Genomic DNA, 12,953 nt, shown 5'->3' on the forward strand with positions numbered 1-12,953 from the left:
GGGATAACTAAATTTAAGTGAATCTTCAAGCAGTGGAAACGGACTGGGCTGATCAATAAAGAATGTGGCAGGAGTTTTCATGGTGCAAGAAACACTTCGCAGAAGCTTAAGCCATTTAGCAGGAAAAGAACTGGAATCTTCTATTAGTAAAACTGTAGGATCTGTCTGCTGGAAACTATTACGGAAAAGCGTTTGGGAAAGCTGGAGGGACAGGGCCACACTTTCAGGCTCAGTTTTAAAGCACCTTAGCCTAGCTTTCCCATCTGAGTTCCCATCTGAGCCAGTTCTTTGCCCATCTTGAATTTTCCCCATCTCTGCGCTCTATGTTCTCTGCTGATCTTCCTGCCATTGAGAAGGGCAGAGTGGAAGGGATAGGGCTCTGGAGAGAGAACAAGAGGGTGGGCTGGGAGTGATCCTTATCATGCACATGTGCAGCATCAAGGGTAGCTGGACATCCCCCCTCTCCACGATTATATCTGCTGGACACACAACAGGCCATCTGTTAGGAGGGAGCTCACTCCTGGGCACTTCTGTCACTGTGAACAGGGAGCAGGGCCCATTTTCCAGGAACCAGATATTGAAAATTAGTCCATTACATGTAGTTCATGCAATTAAAAGGAAATCTGTGGGCTGTTTTGCCAGAAGGCATGCAGGTTTGAGATCATACTATAAAGCTAAATGAGTCGAATTTGACCAAGAGTCTCCTTGAGATTGGGAACCTGAGCAATGGGGCTGCTACAAAAGTCAGGCTTTGTTGGGGAGGGGAGATTCCGGAAAAGAATAATCCCCCATGAGGGACTGGCAGGGTCACTGAGACCCCGGAGAGTCCAAAAGAGGAGCCGTGGGCACGACCCTGGCATCGGCTGGGAGATGCTGGCACCCTTCGGGGACCCAATGGCTCCTGGTGACAGCTGCCCTGGTTTAGCTTGGGTGGCACCCCAGGGCTGCTTCTGTGTCCAGAAGGTGGTGCCTGGGATGTCAGTGCTTCCATTCTATTAACTGTTTCCACCAGAAGCCACTGACTTCTGGAAAAGGTGACAGGTGAGGGAGAAGACTGTCCAGGTTGGGAAATGGTGACAGGTGAGGGAGAAGACTGTCCAGGTTGGGAAATCTGGGGGATGGAGGTTCATTGTGGAGGTGCAGTGATGGGCAGGGCCACCTCAGGCTCGTGGTGAGCAATGTGTGGGAAAGCCTGGGGCGGGGGTCCACAGTAGCCTGGGTGACCTCCATGTGTCACTGTAGCCCAGAGTTCACCCAGAATCATGGTGCATTTCCCCCAGGAGATGGTGCTGTGGGCTGAGCCAGGAGGGCTCTGACATGCTAGGGGCCCTGGCCACTTGTGGCTACCATCATCAGAAGCACATGTCTCTAACAGGACAGCCAGGAGAGTCGAGATGCTACTAAAGGAGGCTGGTCTTCACCACACAAGCAGAGACGAGAAGGAAAACGGTGGGCAAGCAAGAGGTGTGGTTCCCGATCTGGGGAGCAGGCCGAGTGGCAGAGCTGGGGCGGCAGGGCTGAGGGTATATTGGGTACCCTGACTTAAGTAGCCCATGTGCTAAGATCTGTGTTCAGTTCTCGGTGTATGTCTGTGAGGTAGGTAATAATGTCTCTATTTTAGTAATGATAAAACTGAAACAAAACAAATAAATAAGTGACTTGTTTCAAGTTATTCAGTTAGCATGCTTGACCTAACTCAGATCAAATTCAAAGTTCCTATTTGATCCATTCCACCTCTCTTTCCTCCCTTATAAAGCCTGGGAGGCTGGACAAGATCAGAGCTCCATAAACTTTAGCTTAGATCCACCTTCGTGAATTTTGTCATCCCTACCTCTCATCTCTACTGTTAATGATTTAAAAGTTTTCCTTAAATAAGTCTCGCTTATTTGTGTGTGTGCATATATATGCACACAACATATAATTTACCATTTTAACAATTTTTAAGCGTATAGTTTAGTAGCATTAAGTACACTCACATTGCTGCACAAGGCTTTTTGTTTTTAACTTAGATATAGTTCAGAAAGGAAAACATGCAAGGCCTCTCACGAACGGAAATCAGTATAACTTTCCATAAACAGAAGTTAACCACTAGAATAAATACAGTGAAGGCAGAAAGTGATTAACTTGCAGCTGGTGACTATTGTCACTGAGATCTCTGTGATGAGGGCTGTTCCTTCCCACCCTCAGAGCTCCATTTTTTAAAAATTTTATTTATTTTTTTTAATTGAAGGGTAATTGCTTTACAGAATTTTGTTGTTTTCTGTCAAAGCTCAACATGAATGAGCCATAGGTATACATATATCCCCTCCCTTTTGAACCTCCCTCCCATCCCCCCCATCCCACCCCTCCAGGTTGATTCAGAGCCCCGTTTGAGTTTCCTGAGCCACATAGCAAATTCCCATTGGCTATCTATTTTCCATATGATAATGTAAGTTTCCATGTTACTCTCTCCATACATCTCACCCTCTCCTCCCCTCTCTCCATGTCCATAAGTCTATTCTCAGAGCTCCATGTTTTTAAGGGAGGATCCCAAGTATTGGGAAAGTGTTAAAGATATGACAATTCCTTCTTCATACTCAGAAAATGTGGAAGAGGATTGACTTTTCCAAGAAAAGAGGGTCATTTTCTCACTGTGGCGTCAACGCGATCCTGCACTATGCCCAGGCACCTCCTTCCATCTTGCCCATCACAGAGCTCCTTCCCCGCCTCCCAAAATTCTGTGATCCCTGACCCCAAAAAAGGTGATCTCGCTTTACTTTCCAATTTGGACCAATGACTAGGTGCAGCCTTTCTTTGAGAGAAGTCCTTCAAGTTCTTCCCCATTTTCCTCAAGAGAAACAAGGGTAGCTCCCAGACTTTAATTCTCTGTGTGAATCCCATAACAAGGGTTAACTTGCCTGAGCTCCACAAGCCCAGCCACCTTGGTCAGCAACATGCAGAGCACTTGGTTACGATGTCTGCATGGGGCAGCTGTGAGCAGGACACACCATGATGGATGAGGCCAGCGGCTGCTCTGAGTGAACTCAGTGCAGCTGGGTGGAAAGGCAGACGTGGTAAGCACCAAAGGTGGAGCTCAAAGCACCGGTGAGAACAGAAGCCGTCCAGAGGAGCAGAGGCCTCTGACACAGGGGCTTCAGAATGAGCCAGACTCCAGTGTGACGTCAGATGTGCCTGGGCGCCTGTTTCCCTGCACAGTGGAAGAAGTGGAGTCTGTGTCCTCCACGGAAGCACTGAGAGGTTGAAAAGGACATAAAGAAGAAATTTTTTTTTTTTTTCCTGGCCGTGCCACAGGACATGTGGGATCTTAGTTCCCAGACCAGGGATTGAACCTTTGGCCCCTGCTTTGGAAGCACCGACTCATAACTACTGGACTACCCTTTGGGTGGTTGCTTTTTTTTTTTTTTAAGCCATGCAGGGATGCTCTCTATCAACATTAGAAGGAAACACTTCAAAGCCTGAAGCTCTAGATGTGTTGCAGTAAAACCAGGTGTGATCCCAGGAATGTGAGAGCTGAGGATAAATCTCACTTTGGAAACCCCAGTGAAATGTCATGCTGAGCGGAGTCACAGGCTTGGTGCCTGCAGGGTGGAGGTGCTGATGGGAGGGTCTCTCTTTGCCTTCTCCCCTCTCCTGGAGACAGTTAACCATGCCCCCTGGAGCCCCACCATGATGCCCATGGGACGCGGGATAGGTGCGTCTCACCTGGGGCTTGGTCTCATCTTTGTCCTTGTAGTAGAAGAGCTGATCCCCACGCAGCACGAACCAGCGCTGCTGCCAGCCCTTCATGATGCTTCTCTGCTTCTTCAGCCAGCCCGCCTTCAGCACGGGGCCCAGCCTGCGGGGGCAGGGAGGCCGCCCGGGGCTCCGGCTCTGCTCCCCCATCACCAGGCTCTTGGAGCGGGCTGGAAGTCAAGCACACACACAATGAACATGAAGGATGGCAGGCCTTGGTCAGTCCTTGCCCCACTCTGGCATCCCAGCCTCCCAGTAACCACTGTTACGGGAGCTTCAGCCAGCAGGGCGTGACCATGCTTGGCCCGCCTCCTCCTCAGGTTGCAAGGGGCAAGGGCTGGGGTGCCTTAACACTGTAGCCAAAGGTCATGCACCTTGGGGAGCACACAGCCTGCTTCCTGGTTAGTTTCTGCTGTGTCTGTGGGACCCCAGATTCTCCATTTCCCCAGGCTTGCTCATCCATCCATCCATCCATCCATCTACCCATCTTTCCATGTGCTCAATGACTCACTCGTCAATTCAGCAACTAATATTCATACAGTATCTATATGTGCCAGTCGCTGTCACAGGTATTAAGAAACAAGCACCGAAATACGAAGCATAACCATCTGGGTCCCACTGGAGCTCACCTTCCAGCAGGGTTCCTGTCACTCAGGCTCCAAGGGAGCTGGCCCCAGCAGACTCCCTCCCTGGATTCTGCATGGTGCCCCTCCTCTGGAGGCATCACCATTGCCCAGAAGCCCCCACCCGCACTGGCAAACTCCCTCGCTGCTTCCCTGAGACCATCTTGGTGGCTGGGCCTGGCCAGCAGGACCTCTGCTGCACTTGCCTGCTGTGACTGGTTGATGGCTCCCTGGCGGGACAAAGGGGCTGCCCTCCTCCCTCAGAGCCTTGGAGGGCCTGTGAGCTCTTCTGCCCTGCACATGCCACTGGGCAGCACTCTGCCAGAGTTGGTACTGCCTTTCATGGTGACTGATTTCTTGCCCCTCCCCTACCTCCCTGACTCTTGTCTCAGGCAGAGCTCCTCTTCTCTCTCTCTCTGGCGAGTATCAAGGATATTGCTGCAGGGGTCACTAGGAAGGCCAACCTGGACTTTGGAGGAACAACTCTGAGTCCAAATGTAATCACACTTGTAATCACATTTGTAATCTTTAGACCATAGATCCTGACTTGGGATTGGAATGCATGGTCCCCCCAACCCACGACTACTGCACTGCACCTGTGATTGTGTGTGTGTGTCTGTCTGTCTAAGCTTCTCTCATTACTCTAGTGACTGCAGCTCCCTAAGCCTAGCTGACCTCTGTCCATCCCACTGACCCAGGCCTTTCTTGTGTCCCTCGCCCACTCAGCCCCTGGCTTCGGCCGCATGCCACTGCTGTGCTGTGCTCAATTGTGTCTGACTCTTTGTGACCCCACGGACTGTAGCCTGCCAGGCTCCTCTGTACAAAGAAGTTTCCAGGCAAGAAAACTGGAATGGGTTGCCATTTCTTCTTCCAGGGGATTGTCCTGACACAAGGTTCAAACCTGTGTCTCCTGTAACTCCTGCATTGGCAGGCAAATTCTTTACCTATTGAGCCACGTAGGAATGGTGATCTTCAATATCCAACTCCACAGAACGTCCCTTCTGATCTCTTCTAGACAGTCATTCCCTCCCCTACCAGGATATGAGATCTGTGGCTGGTAATAATCTGTGTGGTTGCCTCTCTGTCCCTCTAGATTGAAGGGGAAGGGAGGGAAGGACATGATGTCTCATCGAGTTCTGCATGTGGCTCTCATCACCATGCCAGGCAGGTAATGGATGTCAGACATGGTTGTCAAACATCATGGGCTACTTTGGCTTACTCTCTTTTTTAAAAAGTGAAGTACAGTTGATTTACAGATTCAACTCTACTCGGCAGGAGCAGGGCTCTCGTGGAGCAGAGGAGAGGCCAGCGCCCTCCCCACAGCTCACCAGGGAGGCGCTTGCTACAGATGCTACTTAGGCTGCCAAGCCAGCCTGGGTTGTCCTCCAGCCACTCAATCACACAGATACTACTTATAAGGCCCACAGAGCCGCTTGAAAGGAAAATAATTGCTGTTATGATTTATTAATAACCACTGTGCTGGTCTTCAGCACTTCCTTGAATCAAGCCATTCAATTCTGCAAACATTTAAGCTGAGATTTCAAGTCAAACAGCTCTGACATTCTAAGGTTCCAGAAGCAAGGGGAACTTCTGGCCCAGGAGCAGGTTCATGACCTGAGGAGGAGGAGGAGGGTGCTTTCTGCCTGCCTCAGGTCTGGCTCTCCAGCTCACGAGCACAATCATTCCTTCACTGACTCGTTCATCCATGCCTTCCAAGTCTGCAGAACTCTTCCAGGTATGGGGCAGAACCCCAGGTTGCTTGCGTTCCCCCGGAGTCCCGAGGCTGGCAGGGGAAATCAGCCACAAGGAACAACCACATGGAGATGAAAGAGCCACAGGCCGTGTGGACAGGCACAGGCTGCAGACACTTAACTAAAGGGGCACCTTTCTGCTGCAGACATCAGCAGAGCCGCCTGCAGAAGGGGCACCCGGGCTAAGCCTTGAAGGATGAGCAGTACTGGGCCCCACCTCAGAAGAAGGGGGCTCTGATTTGGAAGGAACGGGTGTGGCATTCGCTACCTCTTGGCTCAGATCAGCATGCATGCTGGGCTGACGCTGCCACCTATTCTCACTGACAAGCATCTCTTGAGAAGGCCGACCACAGTTCCAGCCTCTCCTCCTTCACCCCTCAGTCCCTGCTAATCCTCTGCATTTGGACAGTCTGTCCTCTCCTGAAACTGCTCTGATCAAATCCAACAGTCTGGTTCTGACTCTCAGCCTCCAAGATCCTCTGGTGCTCAGTCCCCACTGATCACCCTCTTCCTGAAGCTCTTCCTCTCGCTCTGCAGAGCCAACTGCCTGGCACACCCGTGCCTCTCGCCACCTGCCCACCCTGCTCTGAATTCAGTTCCTTCTCTTCTCCCTGAAAGTCCTGCTACCGCCCAGGCTGCCTCAGATGCCCCCATTCTGTTCAGTTCCTTCTCTTCTCCCAGAAGGTCCTGCTATCACCCAGGCTGCCTCAGATGCCCCCCATTCTGTCATGAGTCCAGGTCTTCTTCTGCCCGGGTCCTTCTCTGGGATTCCAGGACCGCCTGTTAAACCGTCCGGGGGACATCTCACAGGGATGGTTCACGATCGCCCGTGTAATCCGTCCAGCCATGCACCTGCTGTGCAGCTCTGCACCTGCTGTCCCCGGGCCTGCAGGGCTTCCTCCCAGCCCCTTTGTCCTTCACTCAAATGCCATTTTCTCAGTGAGGACTTCCTGGCCACTCTTAAGATGTATCCCCAACCCTTCCATCTCCCCTCTCCTTCTTTAATATTTACTTAAATTCTAGTATAGCAGTAGAAGAGGGCAAATCACAGAACAATACACAAAGTATAAAACTATGTGAAAACGGAAGAAAAACACAACCCTTTAAACAGAAGACACCACAAGGTATACTCAGTGGGTACATGCATTTATATAGAAGGAACACGACCTGTAGCAGCGACTACGGTCGTGGAGGAGAGGATGGAACTGTAGTACTGTAGTTTTATGCAGGAAAGAATGTGTGCATGGCTTCCATAAATCAAAAAAAAAACTTTAAAAGAGAGAGCTCTTGAGAGGGAGCTGAATCCTCAGGAGATCTAAGATAGCAATTAAAATGTCATGAGTTGGATAAATGTTTATGCATATTTGTCTGCAGCAAGCGCCGCACTAAGCTGTGGGCCACAACACAAACAGTCTCCCAGCCTCTGCTACTCGGAATTTCCGGGCTGAACAGATGATCCTTCGTGGAAGCGTGATTCTGGCTCCTCTGCGGACCCTCCATGGGATCAGGTCAGAGGGACCCTCGGTAGATGAGCCCCTCCGGTGGGCCTGCTACTCCAGCCTTTGTGCTGCCTCCCACTTCACATGAGAGAGGCTCGGACAGCGTGTGAGTCACTCACTCCCCCAGTGTTGCCACAAGAGTACCTGGCAACTGGGGCATCTTGGAAATGGCTGAGAACACACGGAAGACGCCTGACCCAGCGGATCACGCCAGAGCTCCGCTCAAGTTCCCTTGACTCCTTCTTCCTGCTTTTATGCCCCCTTATTTCCAACAGCTTTCCCCGGGTGATTTTTCAGCGCTGCTGGCCTGTTTTGGAGACGGTCCTTGGGTTATTGGGGCCATTCTGAGCAGGCACTGAGAGAACCGGAAGTGCCCAGGAATTTACACCCCCTCACTCCCTAGCCCTTGGCCAAAGACTCCTGGGTGTGGGAGCTTGAAAGCCCCTGCAGTCTTGTTCTAGTTTGAAACCTCTAGGAGGCATAAGAGGCACAATTCAAAGTTCCCCAGGGGCTCAGGCTGATACCCGCTTAACTGGGCTTTGCAGCCCACCCTCCCCTTCCTGGCGTTGGTCCCCATCCCCTCAGTGGTGGCCCTTGGGAACACCTCTTCAAGAAATTACTGCAGACGATCCTCAGCCCAGGGCCTCTTGATGAGATCCACACCGGTGCACCTCACTCTTTTTAGGGCCTTCTGCCTAGGCTGTGGCAGCACTGGCCTTAGCAGCTGCCAGGGCATTAGTGCCCCATTTTTCCATCTGCAGCTCTGCCAGTGCAGTCCCGAGAGCATGGAGGAGTGGCTGAACTTGAACTAAAACACAATTGATTTATAAAAGTCAATGGGATTTTAAAGCCAGGCTGTGGAAACAGCAAGACGGCTCTCAGAGCTGAATTGATTTAAAGGGTAAGTATCGAGGCCGAAAGATTGATGGAGCAGAGGGAGGAGAGGTAATGGAAGGGGCGCTCCGGAGGGGGGCAGCCGAGACGGTTTCATAAAGTTAATGCAATTTGCCACCAAGGCAAGGGGGCCTCGTGAGGTTCCCAGCTGTCTGAGAGCCTCCGGTGATTTATTACAGGATGGTTCCTGAGTGCTCTCTACCTTAAATTTTTTTTTTAAACCTGTTATTTAGCTTCTTTCTGGGCTCCACTTGGTCATCTGTTCTTTGCTAAGCTCTCCGCCTGAGGGGTCTAGAGACCCAGCAAGGCCCCCTTAATGGGTCTCACTTTGGGGCCTGGAAGGTGAAGAACAAGGAGGAAAAACCCCCAAAGTAAGAAGTGTTAATTCTAATACAACTGTGAGGAGGTTCTAGAAAGTTTGGATTATTTTTCCCGTAATGATGACTTTAATGCTTTAAAAACATCAATATAAAAGATCACATTGTTAACAGTTATTTTCATTGGCCTTTCCTGGCTCTGGCTCTTGATTCAGCTGGTGCTGGTCTTCAGCGAGGGGGAGCAGGAGGCAGGCGGCCCCCAAAATGCACGGCCCTCACTCCCATACAGTGTGCGCCCACAGGTTCAGCTGGGCTTAGTCTTCATTTCTCCATCCATGGAGCTTACGGGGCCTCCTGGGTGTCCACCTTGGGCGAGCCACTGGGGTATGGACATAAAAGGCACATAACTGCCCTGGCAGAATTAAAGGGGGAACAGAGACCCCCAGATACCAGCATCTTTCGTCTCAGCAAGTATAACGGGAAATGAGAGGGTTAAGGCAGAGGCATCGAAGTCAGGCTGGGAGGCCAGAGGTGGGACTGAAGCTGGATGAAAGAACAGAGTGAGCCGTTAGAGGGGATTGCCACCCCAAAATATGCTACTCTGGCATAGTGATTGTTTTGAGCTGAAGGCAACTGAGAAAGTGCACAGGGGGAGCCCCTTCCGCTCTCCCTTTCTGCCTAGAAGCAGGGCATACATTTCCTTACTGAATAACCGTGCCTTGCCACTCCCAAACCAGGAAGAGGAGAATGAGATTCTTATCACGGAGAGGTGACTTCAGTCTGCATAATGAACCTCACTGCTGCTCATGCTGCTGCTGCTGCTAAGTGACTTCAGTCGTGTCCGACTCTGTGCGACCCCATAGACGGAAGCCCACCAGGCTCCCCCGTCCCTGGGATTCTCCAGGCAAGAACACTGGAGTGGGTTGCCATTTCCTTCTCCAGTGCATGCAAGTGAAAAGTGAAAGGGAAGTCGCTCAGTCGCATCCAACTCTTAGCAACTCCACGGACTGCAGCCTACCAGGCTCCTCCATCCATGGGATTTTCCAGGCAAGAGTACTGGAGTGGGCTGCCATTGCACCACCCTAACCTGCCGTACTTTTCCCAGTCACCTTCACACAGTGTGTGCCCCTGGGCTTAGCTGCCCCTTTTCTATGAAGCAGCCCCTCACACACTTCAAACAATCAATAAAATTTATTTGCTCTTTCTCCTGTTAATTTTAATTAGCAGTCCTCAGGTACATAGCTTAAGAGGTTAGAGGGAAAGTTTTTTCTCCCCTACACTATGGAAGGCTGTGGAATAAAAGGATGTGCTCAGCAGAGGGAGCAGGAAGACATGCAGGATGAGAGGGCATGGGGCTGTACCCAGGAAGTCTGGCTCCCAAGCTTTTGACGCTCACGGACCCATGTTCCTGCCTTAGAACAGACCAAGCCCTAACCTCCTCCCCCAACACTAATGAAATATCCTTTCATCAGTCCTTGAGAAAGACAAGCTTATGGATCTCCTCTAACCTCCATCCACAGACTGGATCTCCAACCATCACCCCATGGCAGGGTCCCTCTTCCTGCATCTCCTTTAAAGAGGCTGTTTAGCTGTCACAGCATGGGTAAGAAGTTGGGAAGATGAGAAGACCTCTGTGAGTCGGCGAGCATCCAGGTCTCCAGCTTCACTTCCCACTCATAGCACACACTCTGCTCTTTCCAGATCAATGACTGGTCCCCACAAGGGCCATTTTGTGTCAGATCTCTGTACCTCTGTTGCTTGCCAGCCTGATGAGCCCTGACACTCCTGAAGAGTCAGTGCAGCTCTTTCCTACTGTGTAAGGACTCATCTAGTAGGTTCCCAAAGCAGGGTCTTGCCTGCCATCCATTATGACGCCCCCATAGAGGGAACACACCTATGGCCAGACAAGTGCCTCTCTATGCTGTTTTGATTGGTAAGCTTCTAATGGCCAGAGAGGGTGCCCTCCTCATGCTTGATCCCTGAGAATGTAGCACAGAATGTCTCACTAAATGCTTGCTGAAAGCATGAATGGACATGAAACAGGAATCTCCAAGTTCAAAGAAGATAGGCAAGATCAAATCCAAGAGACTTGCCTCTAGAGACGATCTTGGCCTGGAGGAAACCTGCCAGCGGGCTTTCTACTGCCCGTGGCCTGTTCCCACATGATGAGAGGTTATTCCTGTTATCAGAGAAGCAGCAAGTAGAAGCAGGAAGCAGAATGTCATTTTCCTACTTTCCCTAGTTCGGCAGAGGGATGGGAGAGGCTAACTGAGGTCGTAGAAGGGGCACAGCATTTGGAGGCTCTTTAGCCACTCGGAGTCCGATTTCTGGATAAAATGAGAACAAAATACAAATCTTATCCACTTCCTAAACTGTGGTGAGGAAGAAGTAAATGACGCTTTGAAAGTGCTGCAAACAGAGATGCACTGAGTGGATGAATGGGGGTTAGGACTGTCTCTCGTTGCTGCAGGCTGAGGCCTTGGGAGGCCTGTCTCCCCTCTATCAGACCTTGTCCGGGAGCAGCTGCCCTGGGTTTGCTGCCTCGGCTCCTGTTCAGATTAGCAAGCCATTCACCAGGAGCTGGGGATCGGTGGAGTTGATGTAATTCAGTATTGATTATAAATTCCATTGCTGCCTGCCTATGGGCCATTAGCTTAGATCAATACGTTCTCCACCCTTGGTTAAATAATCATTGAGGCTGTTGATGATTTCAGCAGTCAGGGCAGGTCCCTGGCTGTGTTGGTTGAAGGGAGCCCAAGACAGCCCTCCCAGCCTAGGTCTAATCCTGCTCAGGCCTGTCTTGCAAATAAGTCATTTATTTCCACCTGCAAACATGAAGTTCATGGCCAGGTCTTCAGTTCTGTGGGGACAAGTCCTGCCTGGAGCTCCTGGAGCCCAGCATCTAGTGGTGCCTTAGACCCTACGTGTCTAAGAGTGCTGGTTATATGCTCTGGGCATCTTCCATGGGGAGAACTCAGTTTTCCCATCAGCTGCTATCTGTGAGGAGAGGCAGGAGGAAAGAGAAGGAAATCCTGCCACAAGGGAATGCAGATATCTCTTGAGATCCTATGTTCATTTCTTTCAGATACAAACCCAGAAATGGAATTGCTGGGTCATATGGTAGCTCTATTTTTAATTTTCTGAGGAGCCACCATACTGTTTTCCATAGTGACTGCGCCAATTTACTCTCAGGATACCGGAGCTCCCTTTTCTTCACGTTCTTGCCAATGCTGTTACCCTTGTCTTCGGATAACAGCCATTCTAGCAGTTAGGAGGTGACATCTCAACACGGTTTCTGACTGCATATCCCTGATGGTTAGTGCTGTGAGCATCTTTTCACGTACTTCTTGCCCATTGGTATATATTCTTTGCAAAAATGTCTATTCAGTTCTTCTTCCCATGTTTCAGTCTGTTGGGTTTTTTTTTTTTTTTTGCTATTGAGTTGTAGAAGTTCTTTGTATATTTTGAATATTAGCCCCTTATTGGATCTATGATTTGCCGATATTTTCTCCTATTCTGTAGGTTTCTGTTTCATTTTATGGGTTTTTGCCTTTTCTATGCAGAAGCTTTTTAGTTTGATGCAGCCCCATTTCTTTATTTTTGCTTTTTCTTCCTTTGCTTTTTGTGTCTAACCCGAAAAATGATTGTCACCACTGATGTCAAAGAGATTACCCCATATGTTTTCTTCTAGGAGTTTTATGGTTTCAAATTTTAATGTTCAAGTCTGTTGAGTTGGTTTCTGTGTATGGTGAGAGGTAAGGGTCCAGTTTCATTCTTTTGCTTGTTACTGTCCAGTTTGCTCAACACCATTTATTGAAGAGACTGTCCTTCCCGTATAGTGCCCATTGTATATTGCTGGCTCCTTTGTTGTAAATTAATTGACCACACATGCATGGATTTGTTTTTGGGTTCTCTATTTTGCTCCATTGATTTACGGTCTGTTTTTGTGCCAAATACTTTCCTGATATTTTTTCCATTTTAAATACTACCTACTGACTTCTAACTATGGAAGATGAGGGTCTCATTTATTTCACTCCTCCACTCCATCACACGTAAGCACCCACTCCATCCTCCCAGTATAGTTACTGTGTATTTTTAGTTTGATCAATACAAAGAATTTCCATTATTAGTACTATG

General features: G+C 49.8%; 1 protein-coding gene across 6 annotated transcripts in view; it reads right to left on the reverse strand.

Annotated features, from left to right (window-relative positions):
- Positions 1-12,953, reverse strand: part of ARHGAP22 (Rho GTPase activating protein 22) — a 179,542-nt gene that overhangs the window by 124,114 nt on the left and 42,475 nt on the right. For all 6 annotated transcript variants that reach the window (XM_024986883.2, XM_024986882.2, XM_059882715.1 and 3 more), the window contains one exon: positions 3,703-3,902. In XM_024986883.2, the coding sequence (XP_024842651.1) occupies positions 3,703-3,902 (200 nt within the window). The remainder of the gene's footprint in view (positions 1-3,702; positions 3,903-12,953) is intronic.

The sequence above is a fragment of the Bos taurus genome, chromosome 28, assembly GCF_002263795.3.
Source record: "Bos taurus isolate L1 Dominette 01449 registration number 42190680 breed Hereford chromosome 28, ARS-UCD2.0, whole genome shotgun sequence".
Taxonomy (NCBI): Eukaryota; Metazoa; Chordata; class Mammalia; order Artiodactyla; family Bovidae; genus Bos; species Bos taurus.